The sequence below is a fragment of the Brachyistius frenatus genome, unplaced genomic scaffold (genome assembly GCF_029030835.1).
Source record: "Brachyistius frenatus isolate BFR_SWC_R1_liver_20210118 unplaced genomic scaffold, ASM2903083v1 Contig_70, whole genome shotgun sequence".
NCBI classification, from domain to species: domain Eukaryota; kingdom Metazoa; phylum Chordata; class Actinopteri; family Embiotocidae; genus Brachyistius; species Brachyistius frenatus.
Genome location: NW_027210669.1, coordinates 1324598 through 1351340, shown reverse-complemented (window position 1 = coordinate 1351340; position 26743 = coordinate 1324598). Strand labels below are relative to the sequence as shown.

At 44.4% G+C, this 26743-nt stretch overlaps 1 protein-coding gene across 4 annotated transcripts in view; it reads right to left on the bottom strand.

The window, feature by feature from the left end:
* Positions 1 to 26743, bottom strand: part of arap2 (ArfGAP with RhoGAP domain, ankyrin repeat and PH domain 2) — a 113259-nt gene that overhangs the window by 81874 nt on the left and 4642 nt on the right. For all 4 annotated transcript variants that reach the window (XM_069707667.1, XM_069707665.1, XM_069707668.1 and 1 more), the window contains exons 2-9: positions 25658 to 26532; positions 25149 to 25231; positions 21702 to 21778; positions 21324 to 21388; positions 19973 to 20317; positions 19070 to 19139; positions 11478 to 11598; positions 2392 to 2585 (exon numbers count right to left, since the gene is read on the bottom strand). In XM_069707667.1, coding sequence (XP_069563768.1) covers positions 2392 to 2585; positions 11478 to 11598; positions 19070 to 19139; positions 19973 to 20317; positions 21324 to 21388; positions 21702 to 21778; positions 25149 to 25231; positions 25658 to 26466 — 1764 coding nt within the window. In that variant the 5' untranslated portion in view covers positions 26467 to 26532. The remainder of the gene's footprint in view (positions 1 to 2391; positions 2586 to 11477; positions 11599 to 19069; positions 19140 to 19972; positions 20318 to 21323; positions 21389 to 21701; positions 21779 to 25148; positions 25232 to 25657; positions 26533 to 26743) is intronic.

Genomic DNA, 26743 nt, shown 5'->3' with positions numbered 1-26743 from the left:
AACTCTCTTGTCTTTCATTTGCCGCCCGCTTTCCTCTCTGCAAAATGCACCGCCGCCGCATTTATGCCGGGGATTTAGCTTGTAAGCTGAAATAATACAATTAATTTGTTCTCTCCCCGATTCTCTCTTTCCCTGCGTTTCTCCCGCCGTCTCAGATCAAGGAAGTGGAAATGTGCTGACATGGAGTGATACCCAAAAGAGAATTCTAACAAAGATGTTTGTTCACGCTAATGAAGAAAATAATGAAAGGCAAACAACAAAACTACAAGAGCGAGCGAAAAGAAATGAGAGCCAAGGAGGGATGGAAATGAGCTGGATGCATGTAGCATTATCAAATATGCCTGCGAATACATGCCTTAAGAAATAGTATCATCGCTATAAGGTATCCTTTCATTTCAGATAGCGACTCGCTGCTGAGGCAGACAACGGAGAAGCTGCGTATAAGCGGGGACCATTAGGGCTTAATTAGACTCGCATCAAAAAAAGAAAGACTCTAAAGAAACTATGAGTCAGCTCATTTGATCACAAACAGTGTGACAATTAATGCGACGTAAACGGTAAGAGTAATAAACAAAGTAATTCAGGGACTCCGTTAACTTTATTTTGGGCCCCTTTGTTTCCACGACACGGCCCTCTTAAATCATCCCTGACATGCCCCACAAGTATGAGCACACCATTACCAAGGATTTCCCCATGAACCTTTAACTCCTAAATACTACTGCTGCCTTCAAAACAAGTCGGACTAAACCACTTTCCGTGAACTTGACGTGGGTCGATAGAGCGAAGCACGAGCTTGTTTTGAAGGGAGTTACATGCTACATGCTACATGCTAACTATTTCTTGGCAAACAACAGCTGACACTTTTATTCATCCCAAGTTGTATGTATTTATTTGTATTTATTTGTGTGTGCGTGTGTGTGTGTGTGCGCGTGTGTGTATTTATTCATTGTTCTTACTTTGTCTAAGAAAAAATATTTTTATCTATCTTATTATTATTGTATATTTTTATATATATATATATATATTTGTAATTTGTTCTTATTGTGTGCACCTTTGGTTGGGGTATTTCAACAAATATTATTTTTATGAATGCATAATTATTGTCTTCAATTAGAGCAGTTTTTTTTTTTTAATCAGAGCAAAATATACAAAAATTCAATCAAGACAATAATTCCTTTTTAAAAACACTGAAAAGGGAAGTGCACATTTTAGTCTTCCCACATCCAGCTGCTTCTCCCTTCCTATAATGTATTCACTCATTAAAGCACAAACAGGTTGGATGCTAATTTTTCTCAGGGCCTGAGATTCAGTAATGATGACTCGAAACAAATGAAAATGCTGCAGTTTTTAAAGGGTCACATAAACAGCCTGTTGGAGCTCCCAGTAATTCACTGAGAGAAACACCAGGAAATATTTTGGTCCTGCCAGTATTTTGGACTTTGACAATCTTGAGTCCTTCTTCAATAGTGTCAACCTCTCTGATTTTTACTTCTTCAACTTCTCCCTCCCCCGTCTCGCTGCTCTGCACTAAGTATTTGCATAAAGATGCGATTGGCCGAGGCGCTGCAGCTGGAGGATCCTTGCATACTAATGGCATTGAACCAATAACATTGTGACACCTGTCTGCTTCTGACAGCTCACAGTCAGTCAGATGAAACTGCAGTTGCTCCGAGACAAGTGTGGGTTGGAGTTCGCGTCCTCAGAATAACCGAGCGCTGACAGCCATCAGTACCCGCGTACGGACAGATGGTCAATACTTAACTTTATGAGTTTTAGCTCGTCTTTCTTTTCATTGTGTCAAAGTTGTCAAATTTGGTCGACACCGAATATCCCCCACGTTCAAGAAATTGCGAGTTTGATGTAAGGTTGAAATCTGACAATATCAATTCAAAATAAACAACAAGGTAAATAAAAGAAATAGCTCTCTTTCATCACCTCTGTTAATCCCACATTTTATATTCCTAAATAAATCTAATAGAAAAAAAATGACACAAAAAGCAGCTGATTTGTTTGGCTATTGTAAAGAACAGGCTAAATGCCAACTGCTACTAGGTAAAGCTCCCTCTAACTGTAAATTCCCGACATACTTCTTGTACCTGTCCTCCACATCAATCTGGACCAACACGTCTGTGATTCTGGTCAACTCGGCGACAACAAGCCCTCCCTGAGCGCCGGCACGTGCTTGTTACCCAACGCACAGCGTCTCTCGGCGCACCCTGGGGCATTTTTACACCCATATATATTTACTTTTCCGCATTAGACATTCATGAACATCCCCAGTTCTGCCACCTCTGCTTCAAATTGGCTTATCATCTTCCCTTTTTTTTTTCTTCTTTTTAAACAGGAAGCTGTCATTCTATAGAGAGGAAGTCCCGGCGGTGTTGGAAGTACCTGTTCTGTTTTGCAGAGCCTGACTTTACTCCCCGCCAGGGACACCAGCACTCTGCCTTTGTAACCGCGGAGCTCCAGCAAGCCTCGCTTGTTTGTGGAGCCGGGGCGGGAGAGGCTGTCGAAGCGCTTCTGGGAGCCGCAGGCGGGGGGGCGCGTGGCCGTCTGAAGAGTTTCCATCCACTCCTGGCGCTCCCCTGTGGACACGTGCATGAGTGAGAGACAGAAACAGAGGAAAAGAGAGGCAGATGGTGCATGTGGATACAAGTGTGTGTGTGCGCGTGCACACACATGTGTGTGTGTGTGTGTGTGTGTGTGTGTGTGTGTGTGTGTGTGTGTGTGTGTGTGTGTGTGTGTGTGCGCGCGAGTGAATACAAGAGGGAAGGAAATCAAGAAAGAGAACAAGACAAAGAGAGATCAGGGCATCCTAAAGTCTTTGCATCATAGTGTTGATTCATCATTTTTGCATGTCTTCAGTGAGCTACATCGGCTCTTTGGCTGCAAAAACCTCCACCGCATACTGATACAGAAAATTCCATTGAAAAAAAAAAAAAGAGAGAAGTAAATGAAACAGGATGAAGCTACAATTGATGAAAATTAACTTTGCCCCTGGAAACAGAAAATCCTGCGACGCTGAAAAGTGCAAAGTCTAGCAGTGAAGATATAGATATCTGCTTCTCTGAGATCCACACGCCTCAAGCCAGATTTTGGCGGCGGTACATTTTTCGGTCCAAGACAACACCTAATTAAATTACACAATTAAAAAAAAAATATAGCTTTTAATGAGGAGCAGCCACAGTTCTGCGAATCCACTAATTTGTCTGGAGCTGGAAAAACAACAGAGCTCGGTCACCCAAAGGTGTGAATACATTTCACAGAAGCATTTATCTTGGTTTTTGAAGGAGTATCACTTCCTTTATCATCTTTGTTTGCTGGTTAGAGCCATGAACTGTTCTCTATCACGCCCCGACCCTTCATCTCCTGCTTCAGGCTTTCCGTTTTCGCACATGCAGTGTGAACGTTGTCTGCAAGACTTCCGAATTATTACATTTTTTTGGGAAAACAGTGGGTCGTTGTGTCAGACAGACAAAGCAGGCTTCTCGTTACTACCGCTAGGTCAGGAATGCTAAGAATTGGAGCTTTTGTTGGAGCAGATAAATAACTTCAGTTGTTTTTAGCCTTGGAAAGACGCCATCATCCCAACTTTATATCTACAGAGTATCTCTTAGTATAAGCCCAAAGAGGAACAGGCCTGACGTGCCTCGTTACTGTTGCTAAAGTTATGATTGGACGATCAATGTTCGAGGGAGGGGTTTAGCAAACAGTCCATTGTCCCATCCAACATGTTTGGTGTCTTCAAAAGCTATTTGTCCTTGAGCAGGACACAGAATCTGTAATTTACTGTGAATCCCCTTCCTCCTCCTCCTCCTCCCCCAGGATTACTGCACAGCTAAATGGCTCAAAAGTTGCACGATGGATCATGTCCCATCCAGAGTTTACATTCAAACGATGTACACTCAAACGGCCCCTCAGATATCGTCCTCTACAACTTTTCAAATGGACATGAAAGGAGACACGAAGCCGACAATGTAAAGCCCATTCCCCTACCGCCCAAGACACAGTGCTATCAAAGCTGGCAAAGTGGAAACACAAGAAATACCAAAGGATTGTAAACACACACTCTCTCTCTCACACACACACACACACACACATCACAGAGAAAGAAATCAAAAAAAGATGATACAAAAACTATCAGTCAGGATGGACCTGCAAATGTTTGAAAAGGCAACAAGGCACCTTTTATTTATATTTTTTTCTAAAATAGAAAATATAAAGGCGGAACGTTTTTGAAAAGTAAATGCACTTCAATTTAAAATCTACACGGCTATAAAACTCATCATCCAAAAACAAAAACCTCAGCTGACAGACTGACAGACACTTCTCTGAAAAAGTGAAGCTCTCAGAACAACAATGAACGTTTGTGTGGTCGCCAAAGGGGCATCACACACCCCTTTTTTTTCTTTTTTTTTTCTTTCTTCAGGAAATGTATTTTTGGATATAAAGCAATTTGAGCAAATAACAGCATGGAGGACATTATGAGTGATCTCCAAACACAGGACTTGATGTCTGCATTTCCAAGTGCTTCTAATGTATTTTATTAGAATGTTCAGGGGGTACAGAGGAGACGCTGCGTAATTACCGTCGTTTGCTTTTACTACCCATTAACACGCTTATTATGGGCTACTTCTGTGCACAAAAAAAACCCCGGCAACACACAAACCATGTCACCAAAAATTAATTGAACGATTAGCGACGTGGGTTAAGGAAGCAGGCGGGAAATGTTTGTAGGAGGTTAAGAAATAATGGCGCTGAAGCACGCCAATTTAGGAGAAGATAGAATAATTGTTTTTGCGAATTTATTGATCTCCTCCATGGAAAAATAATGTGTCTTTTAACTTTCTTCCCACAGCTCAGGAAAACAACAGAAGGCCTAGAGGTGGTCGGGACTCGGTGTTTTCCTCAAAGAACACCGTGTGCTGGACCGGAGGAAGAGGAGGAGGAGGAGGAGGAGGAGGAGGAGGAGGAGGAGGAGCGGGGGGGAAAAGCCATATTTTGCACGCTTCCTTCCACGATAGCCGATCACATGTCCGCCTTAGAGTGCCTACATAATAACATGACATCCTTCCACTGCTTCCTACTATGCTCGTTTTCCAAATAGCTGATGGTGGGATGGCGATCAAGTAAAATGTTGGAAATCAGCTTCACATCCTGGAGAAAAAAAAATGTCTGTACAAAGGGCAATTCTTTAACTTTCATAACTTGCCAGATGAAAACAACTGAGTCAGCAGGTGAAGCGCGAGAAATTATGCTAAATAGTTTTGAATACAAAAGCAAGGAAAGTCTAGAAAGAAGAATCTAATTTAAAAGAGATCAAAATTTTGGGGGAATTATTGCATACATTATGCATATATGTTTGCTGGACAGAAATAAAAAGCATTCTTCAAAAGACAGAAGCTGCTCAACCCTGTCCTTGAGTCGTCTTTGCAGGCCCACTTATTGTAGGACTGTGTTATGTTGATACGAGTCCTACTCAGTACATATTCCTATCAAGGGTTTCCTGCAGGGGGCAGCAATGAGCCACGTAATGCAGCAAATCCACCTGCCAAGACAGCGAAGAAGAAGAAGAAGAAGAAGAAGAGCTGCATAAATGTCAACAATGCTGGTTTCAAAATAGTGAAAACAACGGATTTTTAAAATGTTGTAAAAGAGTGGAAATACACCCGAGACATTCGTTAGACATTTTGTACAAAGTACAGTTCAAGTTTTGCATGTGAAGTCCAGGTCGGTTTTCCACACGTCCGTTTTCAGTGACAAACTTTGCGGCAGCCTTTTTTTTTTTTTTTTCAACTTTCCTCGACCTCGCGTGCAAACACATCCACCTCTGAAGAAACGTTCCCCGTCTCTGGGCGTCCCTCTCGATGACCTCCAAAATACTGTACCTGCTGCCTTGGACCCAAACTGAGCTCTGGTCTGACTGCCCCCCCCCCCCATAACCTCCCCCCTAGATTCTTATGAATTCACAAAGAGCCAGTTTCAATAATGAATGACCTCCTCAATTATTGACGACTCTTTACATCACGAGCCTTTACTGTTCCGTTCCCACTCGGCTCTCTGAGTTCCATTACCTGCCCTGCTCTCACTTATTTGCCTGTTCATTAATTCAGGGCCTCCTACCATCCTTCCTCCCTCCCTCCCTCCCTCCCTCCGCTCTCCCCTTCGCCCAGGCTGTCAATCTGAGCGCAAGGAGGAGGCAGCGAGGAAGAAGGTGGGAGGACTGGGAGGAACCGACAGCGGCATCGCCCATACCATGTTAGCATGTGTGCATCTGACTTCCTGAACGGATTTTGCATATGTTTGAGTGGATGTTTTCATTTGAGTCTCGAATCTCCGAGCACGCTTGCCAAAAATATTTTTTCCCCGGCGCGCAAACACGTAAACATGACCTCACCTCCGCGCGCACGCACACGAAGAGAACGCACACGAAGCCTCGACCACTCAAAGCCAACAGCCGTCTACGCAGCTTGTTCAGGGATGGATGCGCGGCCGTCTATTTGAAGACACTTTACATGGAGAGAGACGAGGAGAGAGGCAGATAATCCTCGTTGAAAGTGGATGAGATGAGAGCCAGGTCCACTCAGCGCTCAGCAGAGATCTTAGAAGCCGCCCACACAGTCTCCATCAACAGGCAATACAAAATTAAAAGAAATTGAAAAAAAAAAAAAATTACACAAAGCAGAAGGATTGCGGCCATTTTCTTTGTTTTCTCTCATTTCAATCACCTCGCCCCAAAACACACCAACACTGAATAAAACATTCACTTTTACGGGTCCATTTTTAATCTACATGTTTGCAACGGATTACTGTCGCGTCAGCACGAACAATTTTATCAGCCAATCTTAGTTTAGCGCAGATTTACTGGTACCTGCATGTGGATGTCACGACGGTAACAAGAAACTGCGATACAGAAAAAGAAAACGCATCTTAGACTCACTGTTATATCACATGAAACAAAGGCCACATGTCTTTCACCCGTTTTATGTCTTGATTGTCAGAATGATTTTATATTTTATATTTACGGGAACCTTACTGAACAATGGATGTTACACATTTTGAATTAGGTAAGTTTGCATTATGGACCTAATTGCCTCACTAATAGATGCTAACTATATATTATCTACCCGTCAAGAAGCTAACTTTAAACAATAAACATAGCTCTCTTTGAGGCCTGATATGTAATTAATTATAGAAGCATATTCAGACGGATCAGAGAAGTGATAATAAGTACAGTGAAGTTCATCTATTTATCGCACTTTTCGAAAACAGACTGAATATTGAACTAACAGCAGGTGTACAGGTACAGAAAAGGAGCACGACTAAAACAGACCACTGAAACATTCAATGATTTGAAGTGAAACATGTACAAATATATATTTCTGCCATTATTTTGTCTCTGGCCTGCTGGCAGTCATTTCGCTGCTCTTCCTTATTCTCTACATCTCTCTCACCCTCTTTCCTATCATCTCAAACTAAACCAACATGTGTTACTAGCAAGCTTGTGAAAAGCCAATTGCCGAAGCATCAGAATACAAATCATCACCTTTTTTTTTTAACACAATAAATCCCATCTTCTGTCTTCCAGAGCGTTTGTCTGCAGCACCTCTCCAACACTCCCCCTCTCTGTCCTGTCTGTTTTCCATCACCTTCTTCCTGCCAAACTCTCCTTCACTCTCGCCTTTCTTCTCCCCCCTCCCTCGCTGCCACTGCTCGCCGCGTCACCTCCTCCCTCCTCCTTCTTCTTCTTCTCCCCCTGCCTGCCTGCTTGCCTGCCTGCCTTTCCTTCCTCCTTCCATCTTTCCTCTCTCAAGCTGACAGTACCTGAGGGAAGAGGCCACCTGCGGACCAAGTGGGGAATCAGCCGACAGCTGTGTGCACACTCTCTCCGGTGGCCTTCAATTATTCACTCACTTCTCCCTCCTCCTTTTTCCCGTCTCTCCATCTTCTCTCTGCCCTTTTCATCTCTCCCCGCCATCTCTGCCTTTACCTCTGTGTTGCTTTTTCACCCCGAGATTGCGTGTCTGCCTCTCTCGCTCTATCCACTCCCATTATTCCCTCCCTTAATCCCTTCCTTCCCTTGTTCCTCCAATCCCCTCTCGGATGCCTTTTAACACTCTCGCACACTCCTCCGATCATCACTCCATCATTTTCTCCACCCTCCCAACCCCTACCGCATCAGCCCAGCAGCTCCTTAACTCCACTTCACTAACCTACTCCTTCTCTTTGCCTCGGTCTCCTCATGTCTCCCTCTATCTCATGTGTTTCCCCAAAGATTGATGACTCTCCGCCACAAGGCGAGTGGGCCTGTTTAAAGATGCATGAGGTGATGAGGCCAAGTTTTCTCCTCCTCCTCCTTCTCTCTATCTCTTTCTCTTTTACCCTCTCCATTTCTCCACCCGGCTCCTTCTCCTGATGGCAGCCGCCACCTCTGCGAGAGGCTTCCCACAGTCAGAGGCCACCTCCAAATCAGACAGGCCCTCCGCCCGTCCCGGCTCTTGTCAGGATGGCTGAGCGTGACGTATGACGATCAGCCGGCAGACAGCGTGATAAATGATGCGGCCGAGGACCGGCAACTCATAAACGGACAAAAAAAGCTGACAGTCATCGATATGATGATGAGCTGAATTGACAGGATCTGCTCCGAGTGGTGAAAAAAAGATGAAATAAGTTTGGAGGGCGACTTATATAGCTTTTATTTTTTTTGTATGAACCAGAAATGCAAAAAATTTATGAAAAGGAGATTCACGAATGCCCTTCTTGTAGTTTGCCGTCTACAAAACGCTCTTTCACATGCAGAGTAGTCGCCTGCTTCATTGTGTATTCCTCAAAGATTTCTTTTTTTTACTTCCTAAAAGTATTATGTGTCATTTTTTAAGCTTTTTTTTGTACATATTTATGTCCCAAGTCCTCTTCATCAACAGCAGGGGCCCATGGTCCAAGCTGATGTTCACACTCCTTGTTTTAAGTGCAGTAAAATCCTAACCGTGGCGACTACGAACCGTACATATTGTGAGTTTTACGGGAATGTACAGCCAGCCTCTTAAACGACATTGGCCTACGTCTTATCTGCAAAGAATTATGGTGTTCTCACGCTCCCCTGCTCTTACTGTGTCCTACATCACTGACTTTGGGCTGCCAGTCAAGATTAGAGATCGAAGGCATTGACACACCGACAAGAGAAGGTTTTGGAAAAACTTGGCGAAATTAATGTTTTTGAAAAAGAAAATTCAGCATAATAATACAATTACAACTACACAGTTTAAAGATTAGCCTTTTATTTATTCTGAAATTGTATTTTAGATTTAAAATGTTAGCTTTCTGTAAAATATGTCACGTACTTTGGTGTCTAACAACTTCTGAGAAATATATTTGCCTTTTTTAGCTGCTAAATGCTTCACTATCCTCACCTGCCACTTTGTCTCTCTTTCTTTCATACAGTATGTTTATCAGGGTTTTTTTTTACTTTTTCAGAAAGAAAAAAAAAAGATATCTGCTGCACCTGGAAATATAGTTAATGTGAGCAGTAAGACTGAACCGAACAGTAAAGAAGCACATTGTAAAACCAAAACAAATAGCCGAAAGATGCTAAAATGCCCTGAATAGAGCAGCAGTATCAGGTGATGATTCATTTAATCCACTGTTCACTGACAAACATCGATTAATTCAGCTTTGACAAGTGAGATTTCATAAACTCAGAACTTTTCTCAAGTACAGTCGCGAGGTTTCACGTTGTTTAAGCCTCCTTTCAGCTTCACGTATTTTCTAAAGCAATGGACTCCTTCAACGATTGTCTCCACCTCCTCCTCCCGAGAGCTTTGTATGTGTGTTAGTGGAGAGCAACTTTGCTTCACTTTTCTGCTTTCATGTATTTGCTGAGATTTCATGTCACTTTTTCAGTTTTGATTAATTGACATTAATACTGTGCTTTCTAAAACATTTCTACATGCTGCTATTCTAGTTTGAGATACTTGAATGGTCCTTTACGAAAATCCTTATCCCTTGAAAGACTAGATGTGAATGGCCATTCGTGAGTAATTATACCAAGTTTAATCAGTGCTATCATGTTGATCGCTGAAGCTTCTCCAGAAGAGCAGCGAGAGCGTTCGACCGTCAAGAGCTTCAATGAAGAACAACTCAGACTTCTATAACTGTTTTTTTCTGGTCACAAGCTTGGCTCAATAACCATAAGACCAGCAGAGGAGTTCAATTTGATGCATCAAAGTCTAATCAAACAGCTTTAGCATCCCAGCTAACCACTGAGCACGAAAAGTCCAGTCAAGCTCATCAAGACCAATAAACTGATGCTCAATACCAACGATGACCAAGTCAAATATGGACTTTTCCATCCTCTGCTCAACAGATGTCAATAGTCAATAACTTGCACTGAGCTTTTAATCAATCGCGATCTTCCAGCTCTATCTGCTCGATGAGCCCCGAGGTTCCCGATTGCCACAACCGTGCAAATCTCAATTTCTCCAATCTGACTCGTTCCAATGAATCAAAGCGGCGCCCGGTATCTGACCCCAGAACCAGACCCGTGATTAGCGGATGAGCTGTTCGACCCGAGCCGCCTGATAGACTGCCATGAAGCGGGCGGGAGCTAAGGAGGGGAAAGTGTCTCTTTCCCCTCTCATTAAGGCCGACACGGACCGAGCTTCCACCTGAAAGACGATAAGCAGAGACAAACTCTTTGTCTGACACGGGGGATGAAGACATGGAGGGAGGGATGAGATTATTAAAGGACACTTCCTGGTTGATACTTCTTAGTCTAGCTCACCACATAACTACATAACTCATTCAAAGAGATGGATTTTTTTTTTTTTTTTAACTTCAGGCCAGCTGGTTTAATCTCTCCAGCTACTGTATGATATGACTAATTAAACATATTTACATATACTTATATAAACATATACTTTTTCCAGCCTTTGTGCGACGCTATGCTAACTGGTTTCCCTCTATCTTCAGTGTTTATACGAAGCTAAGCTAAACACAGCTGCGCTTAACGCACAAGCATGAAATAGCTATTGATCGTTTTTATGTGTGCACTTTGAAAAGATAGAAGATAAATGTATTTTTCCCCAAAAATAGAACCACGTCTTTACGCGGGGGGGTACTTTGCAAAAACAATTCAGAGTCATGTAAAACCTCCTATCAGACTGAAAAGAGGAGAAATTGCACGAGAAAAAAAATTAAATAAATTGCATGTGAGGAGAGAGAGAGAGAGAGAGAGAGAGAAAACAAATGAGAAAGAGGTGAAACAGAAGAAGAAGAAGAAGAAGCCACAGAAGCTTTTAGAGAGAGTGAGAGAAGAGGAGAAAGAGGGGGGTCGAGGGAGGGGGGGATGGAGGAGGGGGTGGAGGGGAGGTTTGGAGAGGACAGAGAGAGGTGGGGAAACGAGGCGAGACTCAGACGGGCACAGTGACAGACAGACAGATGCAGGATGCAGATCAAAGAGGGAAAAGATGCACTGGTACCTTCTCTCTCGGCCCGGAACACGAAGGTCCGGAGGGAGGTGACCACCTCGAACTTGTTGTCGCCGAGTCCTCGCACCTGTCTGACGGCACTGGCCAGGATCATGCCTTTGGAGTACATCTCCTGCAGACAGGGGGGGGGGGCACGTAAACACACAGATGAAGGGCGCCAGAAACACGCTCCAAATAAGTAAATAAACACGCACGGCTTCATGCATGCTGATAATGTTATTGAATCCTTGCTTATTCCTATTATCTGCATCTGTGGGCTCACAATTACTATTTTCCAGCGCATTGTTTGCATCAATAGATGTTGTAATTCAGAGTTGTATTACAGTCGGTGAAGGATGGCATTCAATTTGAGACGGCACAGACAGACACCCTCATCAAACTCGAGCCATATCCCATCAATACGGAGTCACATTTATTCACAGAAATAGCTATCACTGTTTCCCTTTCAAGCAATAACTTTGAAAAATGGCACAAAGCTCTTGGACGAGGAGCGTTTGAAAAAAAAAAAAGACGAAAACAAAAAAAGAACAGCCGCCGCAGGAATACAAACATACCATAATATGTTCGAAAATGAGCCGCGTGTAGTTACACGAGCCAAATTTGCATCCATGTTATCTTTGAGCTTAAAGTCGAAACTTGATTTGAAATAGAGGTGCAAAAAAAAAAGTGAACTGCATTATATTAAACCCAAGAATAACACACACAGCTGCTGTCATTCGGGTGTTACGGGGACATCATGAAAACAAGCCGGAAAACAAACTTCTCAAATATTTAAAAAGAGACATGCACAACGCGTTGGGAATTTCTGCAGAGTAACAGGAAGTGCTCGGGTAAAGGGGGATTTGGTTGTGTGTGGATTGTTTCATTATGTTTTTCCCCAAGCAGCGACAGCGGAGGCATCCAAATAAGGAGGATGTTGCACTGGAGGCTTCATGACCCTCTTTACAATCTCCCCTGACAATGGCAATTAAAGTACTGGGTCATTGTCAATGTGAAAGAGACAGAAGGGGGCAAAAAAAAAAAGGAAAAAAAAAACTGAATCAAACCCTCACATTACCACTACTGAAGAAGCAAGGACAGAACGGTACCGCTATCGAATCAGTATTCAAAACCTGATGTGGCAAAGTATAACACAGAAATGCCTTTAAAGGAGTCGGAAAATCATCTCAGATTGTAATGTTCTTGCATTAGAGTGAACGGGGGATGGAGGGGGGCGGCAGCAGTGTGCAAATCACTGGGTTATAACAAAAAAAAGGGTCGTAGCAGACGTTGCATTATTCATGTCGATAATATCATTATCATTGCAAAGTACGAGAAAATACAGACATGACTCCTATTTTCTCTCTTCCTTTTTTTTTTTTTCTGTAGCAGTTTTTTGACCTGAATTTGGATTCTTTTTTTTTTTATGTAATGGTTCACAATGACGTGTCACACAACTACCGCAAGGTTTGCTGCATGTCAATATCCTGCAGAGATGACGAAGCGAAGAATGGAAGAGAAGGAGAGGAGGAAAGGAAGTGAACTTCTGACACCCACTTGCCATTCTTAATTAAGCCGGTAACCTTGCCATCCACAAAAAAGCCTATTTCCAGAGACCATACGGCCAAAAATATACCAGCCGACACAGTGAGTTAGGAGTTCGTGAGGGAGGGAGGGAGGGAGGGAAGGAGGGAGGGAGGGAGGGCTGTGAAATAAAAAAATTTAAAAAAAAGAGAGAGAAATTAGGTTTGTGTGAAAGGTCAAGGAGAGAACTGAGAGAAAAAGAAAATGGAAAGAGCTTATCGAGAGATACAACATGGGAGAAAAAAGAAAAAGAAAGAAAGATAAGAACAGACGGAAACAATCAGAAAGAGATGCAGAAGAGGGAGGATATAAAAAATATATATATATAAAAAAAGGAGTCGTGTGGGAAAGATAGAGACATCATGTCGAAATGAAGATGCCTAAGAGGGTCAGGAAGGGGTCCTCCTCATATTAAAGCAGGATGTTAACAATGGCGAGAAGTGGCTCAACCTAATTACCGACAGCCAGCCTTGTCCATTTCTCTCCCCGGGAGTTTCACACCAATATCTCCCTCTTTTCTCTCTAAATTTAGATAGAAGTTAGAGGAAGGTGAGTGAAAGGAGAAACTAAGTGTGGATGAATTAGCCCGGTGGCTGTGCGCTGGTGATAATTATACCCCGGTATGGGTTAACGGTAATTAATTGTTTTAATTCTAGTTTTGGGGTCATGCAGGAGGGAGTTGTTTAATTGTGAGTTGTGCATCAGTAAATACTCCGACAGCAGAGTCAGCAGAGACGTGGTGCGGAAAGAAAGAAATAAAAACAAATAAATAAAGGAAGCGGTCAGCGTTGGAGACGGTGGACTCAGACCCGGCACCGGCGCACTGCAGCTGCCCACGTAATGTTTATAGACTAATCTCAAGAGGACGGGCTGCCATGGAAGCAATGAGGCCTAACTATCTCTCTTTCTCCAATAACAGACACACCTGACTCGCCTCCCTCTGCCAAAGATCTCCTCCTCACTCATTTCCCCTCGCTCTGACCTCCTCCCACACACACACACACACACACACACACACACACACACACACACACACACACACACACACACACACACACAACGTTTGACTCTCCAACATCATCCGAGCCATTCCTCTCATTTTACTCTCCCGACATTCGTCAACCTGTGTCATTTTGCAGGGCGGTGTCCCTCCTTTCTTGTGTGTGTGTGTGTGTGTGTGTGTGTGTGTGTGTGTGTGTGTGTGTGTGTGTGTGTGTGTGTGTGTGTGTGTGTGTGTGTGTGTGTGTGTGTGTGTGTGTGTGTGTGTGTGTGTGTGTGTGTGTGTGTGTAGCGACACACTGCTGCATGGAGAACTCCTTTTTCTTTTTCAAAAAACAACCTGGTAACAATTAAGGCAGAGCAATGGAGCTAAAGCCTACAATAATGGAGGCACTGTGTGGAGAAAACAGGGAGGAGGGTATAAAAAATAAATAAATAAATAAAAAAAGAGTGGAAGGAGTTTTTACCACCAGCATGGAGTTAAGGTTCTGGTGTCTCAGAAGCTTTATCAGTGGAGGTATGAGGACACCAGCTGGCTGTTGCAGGAAACTGCACTTTAGAGAAAATGCTTCTGGACGCGTCCTCCATCAGCATCTCATCAAGTGGGATGCCTGAAGTGGTTTTAAAGATTGTGCTTCCAGGCAGAGCAGGTTTCTCTGGGGGAAGTCAAGCAGCAACTCTTTCAGGTGAATGTCGACCAATAAAATTTTCACTTCTTACCTGGGTCAGTTTTTTTTCCTTCACATATCTGAGGTCTAATTGAGTGAGACCATGCGAGGTCAGCACGTCACAGTCTCATTTATCTTCTGTTGTTTCAGGATCAGACAAAGTCAAAAAAATTGAACTTTGAAGTCTGAAGTCAAGTTTTCATGTCCACCTTGTTTGGTCCGGACCTTCAGACTTTTCACTTTAGTCGGAACCATAATAGCATAATCGCTTTGTTCACAGTGTGAGAACACTTTTGGACAAATTACAGGAAGTTGAGACAGATTACTGTAACACATTAAGAAATAGAAGAAAAAGAAGACGACTACAAAAGGAGTTTGAGTAGTTTGGTCCGGAGGAGGCAGGTGATGATGGCAGGACGGAGGTATGTTCAGTAAAGTTGTTCAGTGTATTCGGAAAACTGCAATATGAAACCAAAACTAACCGGATCGAATATTTACGATGTAACAAAACCATAAACCTTGGTCTGGACTTTCAGGTGTAAAAAAAACCCTGAAGAGTCAAATCAAAGTCTGAGCCAAGTCCAAGTCCTCATTTTTGGAGATTTAGGTTTAAGATTATCATTCTTTGTCCTTTTGACCATTTCTCATCTTCCAGTGATGACAGCATTCATTCAATAGCATTCATGTTGGTTTGTGTTTATAGGCGTGTTATTATTACAAAATATGCTGCTCTTTATTTGCTAAAAGCTTCACTAAAAGTTAGCCAGTAGCACCAGCTGATCACTAACTTCGTCTGAGGTGTGGTGCTGAAAAATATCAATAAGTGCAGTTTTAAGGAAGAAGTCAATATTTTTTGTAATCGTATTTTTCTAGAAAGCAGCATGAATTTAAGGTGGTAAGTCTTCCTGACAGGTAAAACTCAATTATATCTCTTTATGACGAAGAATTTTTAAGTTCGATTATGACAAGACAGAACTTATGAACATGCTTGTGAAAATGTACGTCGAAGCCATGAAAAGATCCTCTCAAACATCACCCACCTGAGCAGCGTTCTGCTGATCAATAAAAGAGAACGAAAAAATAAATAAATAAAACGGGAGCATCAGCGACCTGTGAAGGAAGATACCGGAGAAGGTAAGACGAGGAGCTTTTCAGGCTTGGCAGGAGAGCTTTTCAGCGTCAAGACAGACAGACAGACAGACAATCAGACAGACTGATGCACTGAAAGACTGATCCTCCGGTCCTAAAACCTCATCTCCCCTTTGGCCTTCTACCCAGCCTCATCCGTCAACCCCCCCCCCCCCCCCATCCTCTCATCCCTTCATCCCTTGCAGCCATCCTCCTCACTTCCTCCCCTCACTACCCCCAAAGCCAGGCTTTGGACTGTTTTCACAAACACACACACACACACACACACACACACACACACACACACACACACACACACACACACACACACACACACACACACACACACACACACAGGGACACACGCCACCACATCAGGACCCTGAAAACTACATCTCAGGCCCAAAGCGTTCTCCCAAGTCAATCCCGGTGTTGACGAAATCAGGCGAAAGGCGTGATTGATCAGACAGATTGACTACAATGCAGCAGAGCGGGAGAAGTGAGACCGGGGTTCTCGCTACTCTCCCACGCCACCTCCGCTACCCCTGCGATGACATCACCGCGGCCAGAGACCTTCAAGCTGCGACTGTGATTAAGTGCGATTAGTTCTGTCTGAGGCTGAGAGATCCCGTAGGATTTCAAACTACAAAAAGAGGGTTTTTGGGGGGAGGGGGGTGTTGAAAGTTAGAGAGAGAGAGAGAGAGAGAGAGAGAACAAGCATGGGAATGTTTCAGTGAGTGGGCATTTTTGTTTTTGTGTACGGGCTACTTCCTAACCGACGTTAATCAGCCGGTATTGATGTCATAAACATGCAAATTAGCGCACAGCATCTTAAACTTAAATTAGATTTTATGTTTTGGTGAAGAAGTGACGCAGTACTGACACACTCTGCGAGCGCTTGCCTGTTTTTCGGTGAATATCGCAGTAATTTTGCTCTGGTCTAAAATAATCCAGTTCTGAACCCCTACGTCAACAACACCGCAGTACGTGACACAAAAAGGGTTTTTGTACTCACAAACATCGACGTCTGCACTGAGAGAAGCAAATCCCACCAACTCATAGTCTTCCATCTCTGGCATAAAGCAGTGCAGAGAGACTTCCTTGTAATCCCTCCCTCCCCCCGAACCACCCCACCCCAGCCCACCCCTGCGCGTTGCTCACCCTGTGGAGGTGGTAGGGGGGGAGGCGGGGGGAGGAGGCTGGGTGCAGTGCCTCAGCTGGTCACACAAAGCAGGGATGACAGAGAGATTGTACTCAACCTCTCCGTTCACCCGCAACATGATGAAGCCCTCCGCTGTCTCAGAGGGGAGAGTCACATTGGCAGGACTTTAGGAGTCTTTTTAGACTTTAAAAAGTCGAAACAACAATCCCCGTTCCCTCACAAACACACAAACACACACACACACACACGCATAAAAGCAAGCTTTCATCTTTCCAAAGACTGGCGTGCCAATGCCGACAGTGACACGGAGTATAAAGTGCTGACTCGCTGGCCTCCCCGCCGATTCCCGCCCCGCTGTCGACGGAGCGTGTCGTGATAAATAAAGCAACAAATGCAATGGAAAGAGAAAACGAGGGGAAAGAGAGGGAGACAGAGGGAGCGAGGGAGCACGGAGGGCTATAATTAGTAAGTGATTAACGAGCAGGCATCAGACAGGTCCCACATCATTGATTGTGATGTTGTGCAGTGCTGCTGCAGCGAAAACAAGCTGGCCCGAGGAGGAGGGTACGAGGTCACTGCTCTCACACACACACTCACACACACACACACACACACACACACACACACACACACACACACACACACACTGAGATGTGTTTGTTCCTACTCGAAAACGCATCCCACGGTCATTAGTGAGAACATAAAGGTAAAGCACGTTCTGTCAGACAGACTTGAGACTCACTCGTGAACACAGAAAGCATAAAAAAATGATTTTAAAAGGACAACGTGAGTGCTTGCTACTTTCCTCATTTACTGGTCATGTGAGCATTATCAGATGCATGTAGCGCAGTTGGAGATTTCTTCATGTATTCGCCGTCTACTCCAGGATCTCTTGGGTTTATATTTGTATTATTTGAAATGTTTTCTTCTTGTTGCATGATAACGGCATTTAATGGCAGATTGCTTGAGAAGTAGATTATTCAAAAATCCAAATGTGCCCACAGCATCAACACATGAAGGAACGGTCTTGACTTGTTTTGCTGTTATTTCAGTCTCGGCCACCAGTCTTACCTACTAAAATCTTTGGTTCCGACTGAACTCAAGTTTACTTTACTTAACTCGGCTTTACCTTAGTTACTGAACTCAAGTTTATCCCACCTACTTCATTCATATTTATCTTACATTAATCAAGTTTACCTGACTCACATTTTACTAACTTACATAACTCAGGCTTACCTTCAGTACTTTACTCCAGTTTTAATTACTCTCTACTGTGATGTACTGCTGTGTTGAAATTCAACGCTATTCAATTGTTTTTGTAGTTTTAAGGATCCAGTTTACTTTTCAAGTGGCTTATACAACTCGTACCTCCATGCAAATTTGCAGTGAGGCCCGACGCATTACAAGAAAAATGTAACCCAAGAAAAACCCAAGGCTGTCCAGACTAAACAGGGGGAGGCTAATCCGCCATCTTGCCGGCATCTGTGTCTGCATCCTGTGCGGTTTCGTTTCTAGCTCCCACACTCACATCCCACAGCTACCTATCGCTCTCTTCCTCTGATGATGAGGCAGGCGATGCTAAGCGAAATTTCAAACTCGGCTGTCAGACGGAGGGAGAATGGAGAAAGGTACAGAGACGGATAAATGCTGAGGGAGGCAAAACGAGACGAGAGTCTTCTCTCTGCCTTCCCTTTTTTTTTTTCTCCTCAGTTGTTCTTTGCCAGAGAACTGGTCCGGTGCCAACATCAATGTACTTTACTGTATGGCTGGCCCGTCATGCATGGTGTAATGTCGCTCTGTCCTTGCCCCCATTCTTTACTCTGCCGAGCTCATGATGACAGTGAGAAGGAGGAGAGAAAGAAAGGGGCGCTCGTGAACTTGTGAACTCGGCTCGGCTGCTCGTGGTGCAACATTTCTCTAACAGACTTGTGATTGCGGAGGCGGGAGGGTGTGTCGGCGGGAAACCCGAGGATGGAAGGGAAGTTTGGACGTGTGCATGCCTGTCGTTTTTTGGGCTTCAGCAGCCATTAGTGTGCGAGTGCGGGTGTCAGCCTCACACCTACCTTGTCACTGCTGTAGTAGGCCAGACTCTTGCCGTCAAATCTCACCCACCTCCTTTGAAAAACACAGTTTCTGCAAAGAAACAGTGAAAACGGTGAGGCGAAAAATGGATTTATTACGCTGGCAGATGCAACCGAGCTAAGCCACCGTTACTGTCAGAAATACAAACAAAATCGCAAACTGTCAAGACACTGAGCCAGTAATCTGCTCTGCACAGGTACTCATATTTCATCAAGAGTGCCATTGATTCATTAATGGCCAGAGTCGTATCAACAGCTGTCAATTAGCATAATCAAAACAAATGGCTACTTCCAGTTTGAATATTCAGCAGCCGGAGGGCAGTTTGCCAAACCTATGCAAATCAGCTGGTGAAGGGGAATGTAAAAAGGAAGTAAATGATTGATAGCTGCTGCATCGAGGCGCCGGTGGAACATGTAGCACCGAGAGATTCGAAAATGTAGTTTTGCCAGGAAAACCTGAACTAAGTAAAAGCAGTTAGGTTGTGCATCTCAATACTACAAGGTTATCTCCCGTCTTTCTTTCCTCTTCCTTTCAATAGCACCATGCATTATGGAGAGATCTGCTTCGGGCTTCTGTGTCTAATACCATTTATCAGCTTTAAATCAGCATAAAAGATAGAAGACACGCAGGGAAGCAGAGGAGAGTGTAAAATTAAACTGCACAAAAAAAAGAAAAGACCAACAAAAAAAAAAAAATAAGACAGACAGCAGTGTCTGTCTAAGTGTTGTGCTGAGTTTCCTCAGTTACTCTTTGGAGTTTTTAGAGGTGAAAGGTTGTAAACTAAACCAGCGGAAACCCCCCCCCCTTAGGGAGGAAATAAATATCTGTAGCGTTCCCTGAGCTGCAGGAAAACCTGCCGCGTACAACGAAGCAGCGTGACCTACCCTTGAGGTGACAGCTTGTCCAGCCAGCCCACTCGGAGCACCTGCCGTTTGGGGGCTCCGTAGAAGCACGCGTAGGGAGAAATATCGGGCAGTTCGTTTTTGGTGACGGCCCCCAGAGCGTCCGCGGGCTCCGAGTAGAGGTCACACTCCACCATGATCAACGACCCGTCTTCGGGGCCTGAGGCCGGCGCACCGGCAGCGGTGTCGGGGGTCGCGGAAAAACTCTGGTCCAAACAGCCGACACACTCGTCCACCGTCGAGTATTCGTCTCCTTCCAGATGTGGGACGGTCGGAGCTGGCGGACACTCTTTTACCTTCGACTCTTTCGGTTTCGGTTTGTTTTTTCTGCAGGAGGACGGCAACATTACCAGTAAGGAAAAAAAGTAAGTCGCGGAGAGAAATAACACTTTCGTAGAACCTGTAATTCGAACGCTGACTCTGCCCCCTGCACATCGTAAAGAGGATTTACTTATGAAGAAAGAAACGTTCCGATTAGCACGGCTTTTATGTAAAATACAATTTAATTAGCCTTATTTACGAGAGAATTTAGATCGCTTTTTTGTGGCCTTTTAGTTTTCTTGCCGGAAATTCGGTTCGAGGAATATATGAATTGAGGAAATGGTTTGCTTTGCTCAGCATGAAGACTGAAGCTATGAGCTCTGTCCAAGGTCAAGAAACTAGTGTCTGACATCCTAAAGGAGCTTCATAGATATTGAATGAAACAATGTTCAAATGAATTGACCTTTTATGTAAAATATGTAGCAAATACAACACAAACATCAAGAAGATTTACTGTCGCTGGCTTCTGTTCAGTTTGAAACAGTTAGTGACCTCCGGATGACAACCCAAGTCATTTTTCGGAGAGAGCCATGCAGTGTTTGCGCTCTGCTATCCTGGCTCCCGACAAATTCTCATCTCAGGTTGTCAGAAACTGTTGTTTTGTCTCAGTCCGCTGGCGTGCCATGATACGCACAAGGTGCCTTTTGGCACCAAAAAGCACGTAGTTATGTTTTGGAAAAGGTTTGGTTTAAGTGTGACACATTTGTTATTCTGTTAGGTTTTAAAAATGATTGTTTGGATTCGAATAATGTTATCCAAGTTTAGATTTGAATTCATTACGGGAGGAAATAATCGTGACGCGAACTGACTTTTTAGAGATGTGATCACAATTCTTTTCCATCCGCACATTTTCTGCAGCGACAACCACACTCGTTTTCAGCCGTGTATCCCATAATGTATGCTGAGAAGTCCACAATAACTGAATCGGTGGTCACTAGTTCTCATTTTGAACATGTGAATTTCTATTCCCATGTTCAGTGTGAGACAGCGGTTTTATATCAACATACTATACCTTTGTTTCTTCTGCTTTATCTTGTCCTTAAAACACTTCTGCAACCCTTCTTTAGCGCCTCGGTCCTACAGAGCACCGAGGAGATTAGCATCAGATGAAAAGAAAGTGTCCATCTTTCAGTCAGACACCGTTATCGTGTCGGGGCACTAAACTATGTTAACTTTAGTGGCGAGGTGGCATTTCTATTAACCTCAGGGAGCAAACTGAAACAAGCACATTTTCCAGTCAGCTATGTGGTGACAACATTAACACTAAGAAGGGAAGTTGTGTGTGTGCAGGCTGAAATGCGGGAGATAGTGTTGAAGATCTGAGAAATGTCTGTTCCTCTTTGGTAAGCTGTTCCTCCCTGTCCACTAGTGGGAGTGTACGCTGTCTTACCAGAGCACTGTCAAGGGTGTTGTACAGCAACGTTTCTCTGTAGGGAGCGATGGCCGTCAAGGTTCCTTGAAGAGGAGCTACAAAACAAAAAAAACAAAAACGAGACAAACACAATAGCGCTTTTGTTAACGGGATTGTTCCAATCAAACTTCAAATTTACTCAGATGTTATGTTTCCCTTTGATTAAACCGACTTATTGATCTGAATAAAAGGCGTCAACATTTGATCCAATGAACCGATTACATTTCGTTTTAGCGGCCATCTCTCTGCCTTCATTCACGTCCCAACTGGAGGATGATCCTCCTCAGTCTGTCTCAAACAGACAAGACCATTTCTGTGTCTGGACTGGGGTCCGGTGGTCGGTGGAAGAGAAAAGAAAATGAAGAAGCAGAGCAGAGAGAGAGACGGCTGGGCAGACTCTATTAGTGTGGAGACCCCGGGCCACCCTGCGTGGGCCGCGGCCTGTCACTGTGAAAAATGACACCGCCCTCTCCTGAGGATTGTGATAGCCAGAAGATGCCGCCACAGGGGCGAGACGCCCACGTAGACACCGGCGGAGGAGCAGCAGCAAGATACGAAGATCGAAACAACCCCTCAGAAGACACGAAGACGCCTGGAAGACGTAAAAGGACGGACAGACGAATAAGCGGACTCTCGCACGGATGCGAATGTACTACTTTTTAAAGCTTTACAGACGCGCGCGTCCAGGCGACGCGGGCCGTTACAGAGGAGCGGAGGACGGTGGGCTTTATGGAGGGGGGGCGGGGAGGGGGGGGTTTACGCGATGATAGAATCCACTCCAACTCAGCCTCCCTCTCCGCGGACAGGCTCGCTGGGCGGACCATCAATCATCATCTATCAGCCGACCTTCAGGCCACTCATGACTCTCTCCGAGGGGCCGCCAGACACCACTGTACTCAATTCCTGTCCGATTCCCTCCACCCCCCCTCCCCTTTTTGTTTTCTCCCGTCACTTCTTTATCTGCTCCTGACCGGTCTCTCCGTCAAGTCGCAGTCTGGGAAGCAACCTGGACGCGAAGCCGTCGGCTCAGAGTTCGCCAGGAGATTGATTTTGTTCCGATTGTAGCCTCGTGTCTTTTAAGTCGGGGGACTTGCAGGTCGGGTTGTTAATTTCGCTTGTTTGTGGCACTCTGGAGGAAACAAAACTGCCATGATGAGAATTCAAATTAGTGACCAAACTATTTCTTATTTGAGTCACTGCTTCCCTGAATTTAGCAGCGAGTAAATCGAGAAAAAAAAGAGACAATAGCTCTTTGGTTTTTTTTGGGGGGGGGGGTTTTCTTCAGGAGTGCTAGTGAGAATACTTTGAGTTTAGATTTGTGTTGTTGTTGTTTATCATAAAAATATCAAAACAATTATTTGACTATATATTAAGATCAAAAGTAACTAAAGCAACAGCCTCAACTATACTTTTGTGTTTAGTGCTAGCTCACGTTAGCATGTTAATAAGCAGAACTAAAAGAGAAAGTATGTAGGTCGGTAGGGTAGGTATATACTTTATTAATCCCCGACGGGAAATTGTTTTAGCAAACATTCAACTTATTATCAGATCTTCGCATGATTATATCTGCAATATATCAGCATATTCTGTTTGTCATTGTGAGTAGGTTTCTTTATGTCAGCAGATGTTTTGCTCAAAGCACCGCCGCACTCAGGTAACGCCTCATATCGGAATCACAGTCTCACCAGCATTTTAATAATTGATTAATCTATAATCTATAGAGCCTGCTCGTCTGTAAAAACAAGACATTTTCTATTTATACAGAGAAAAATTCTCACATTACAGAAACTGGAGTTTGAACAAGTCATATATTATTAAGGGCATATCTAAAGCAAAACTATGTTTCTGAATCATATGTTACATCTCACTTTGGGCCTTTAGTTGCACAGTTGACAGCAGGTATTCCTCCTTCCAAAAGATATTACTTTGCATTATATATGCTGTTGTTATTCAAGCATGTCAGATTTCCACAGAATGGCTCAATCAAACCTTGAAAAGAATTCAGGCGTACAAATTGAGATCCCTAAAATGTTTTTGGGGAATTTCCTCTCAAAGTCCTGGAGAAGGTGTTTACTGGGATTTCTCCAGTGATGTGTGTGTGTGTGTGCACCGAGGTGATAGCTGTCCGACAGCAAAGCAGTGTCACGAAAAATAAGCAATTTGGGGGTTTATTGTTGATAAAAAAAATAATTTCTTTAACTTGAGCCATGTGTGTGTGTGGGATTCTTGTACTCGTGTCATTTTATCAAAAGACCAACACCTACAAATATTATTGGGCTATTAATACGATTGTCATTTTTATCATGTTACAATTATTGAAAAAATCTGTACTGTCTGTTGTGCTCCAACAAATCTGCTGAAGAAGCACGAGACAGGAAACTGTTTTCTCAATAAGATTTGACTTGTAAAAACAAAAAGTGTCTTTGAGAGGAAGAGTGATTAAAATTCGGCCTCCAGTAGCCAGTTTCATTGAGACAACACCGCACGCTTTTTTGTACGTTCTGAATTTCATCTCTGGAATAAACTCTTCAAATATGCTCGGGTAAAATGGAAAGTCAAATAACGCCTTGCTAGACCTCGTCGTAAAGGGAGTTTTAGCCTTGCTTGTCGAGCTCCCCATTTCCCTGCACTGGGACTCCCTCTCCTTCCTCCGTCTTTGCCTGTTTTGCATCCATCTCCACCTCGTTCCCTCCATCCCACTTCACTGTCGCGCCTTTCTCTCTAGTCTCGGGTCCCCGTTCTTGTTCCGTACAGAGAAAAAGTTCAGAAAAACAAGGCTTATCAAGAGACTGCTGCAGTAAAAGTAAAAAAGAAAAAGGAGCGTGAGGGGAGATTAAGTGTGATGATGGACAGAAATCTGTTGACTCGCTGCGAGCGATAAAGTCACAACGTGGTCGAATTATGGTCCCAAAAAGACTTGACATGTTCACGGGTGTTTATCACGTGTGCATACAGATTGTTGACACGGAAAAGGCATCATCTAATCCTAGGAGATCGCGTCTATCTCAGACGGCTGACGAACCCCAATAAATACAGCTGGGGAAGAATTCAAAAACATATTTGTACTACAAGTCTGTGTGTTGTTAGCAAAGTTAAACAACTTCTTAAAAAAAAAAAAAAAAAAAACTTTGGAGAGCGGTGCGACAGGAATACTCACCGGGGTCTCGCTGAGGGACAAGATGCGAGAGAGCAGATTCCCTGTGAGATGAGCACTTGAAACAGGGGTGCCAGCGTTTCCCACGACACAAGCCTCCGACACAACCGCCAGTCCCCCCGACCCCCACCCCCACCCCTCACCCCCCACCCACGCACTACCATCTACTCATCTCCCTCTCCCTACTTTCATCGGGGCAAAAACAACAGCACCGCCGAATGAAATATTCATGGCAGAGATGAAGCAGATGCAGCTGAAAGACTTGTGTGTACCTTTCTGTATGCCGTTTGCACCGGTGGGACCTTCGGAGCCGGTGAGGTGTTCAGGGCTGCTTGTTTGCACTGGTGGTGCACTCCTGAGGAGGAAGGGGGAGAGTAGGGGGTGTAGGGGGGAGGAGGAGGAGGAGGAGGAGGAAGGGGGGGGGTAAAAAAAAACTCTGTGGATTAGAACCACTTTTTCGGCGCGTGGGAAATATAGGTAACCCTAAAGGCCTCTAGAATAGAGATGTGCAACTCTGAGTGTTTAACAGTTCAAATTGCAGAATTGAATGTAAAATTACAGGCTTCAAGTTCTGCGTGCGAATCTGAAAGTAAAGAGAGAAAAAAAATGAAGTTGCATATTCAATCATGCAGTGACGGCATGGTAATGTATTTCTTCGTGCTTTTCCCTTCACTATTCTTACTTGTTTTCAAACACTGCCAGTATAAACTTTTACAAAGTCAAATGTTCTGCTTAAAAGGAATAGCTCAACAATTTGGGCATTTTTTTAGGACTACAGTACCTGTCCTGAAGCGCCACTATGGATTGAATCGGGATTTCAGGAACAGGCCGGTGCCTCAGTCGGTAGGAGCGAGTAAGCCGCGGGCCAACGGGACTCTTAAAACCCGGCTGTGCCTCATAAATGGAGTTTTCAACCATTTCACCAAGAAACTCCCCGAGGTCGTCAGTCAGGGGGGGGATGGAGTCGGTACCGGATATGAAAGGGTCTTCAGGGGAAATGTCCCAATCTGAGGGTATTTCAGACTCGCCGCTGCTGCTGCTGCTGCTGCTGCTGTTGTTGTTACTGCTGCTGAAGCTGAAGTGCACAGCAGGAGGCGTGCAGGTCTGCGCTGTCGCAGACGTCTGGATGTTCTGGGGGTTACGTGGGGCCGGTTGAGGCAGGTTGCTCTCCGGAAGGTGCTCAGCTTCTATTCCCAGTCCTGCTCCTGGAGGCAAAGTCTGACTCCCCTCCCAACCACGCTCCCTCCTCTCCTTTGAGCACGACGTCGCCCTCTTTCTATCCTTCAGGAAGATGCGTCTCGGGTGTGGCACCGGCCCCCCGCGACCCCTCGTGCTCTCCGCACCTTCCTCTTCATCTTGATCTTCTTCGGCGCCCGGCTGCTTCACTCCCGGCGCTTCCAAACTCCGGAGGATGCGTCTGCGGTGGCCCGTCGGCAGCACCTGAAGCTCCAGGAGACGCTCATCCGTGAGGTCCTCGCAGTCTCCCAGAGTTCGATAGCCTCCCCGCTGGAAGCAAGAGACGTACCGGGACAGGCGGAGGGTGGACAGCCACTCCGCTACCTCTTGGCTGGGGTCCGGAGCCTCCGACATGGTGCTCTAATCACACAACTGCCACATTAGGAAGACTTTTAGAAGATGAAGTAGTCCCGCTTTTCACTGCAGGCACACAAAAAAAGAGATAAAAATAAGTGATGTGTGAAGCAAAACCCTGTAAAGGAGCCGTATGAGTTATCGTACAGAATTTAATCTTTTACCTGACATCCAACTGCCACTATTGAACCACACAAGATTTTTTTACTTTGACTTTTCCGCAAGCCAAAAATTACCCAAAGCAAATATTGATTCTGTCTGAGAAGGAAGTTCTGCA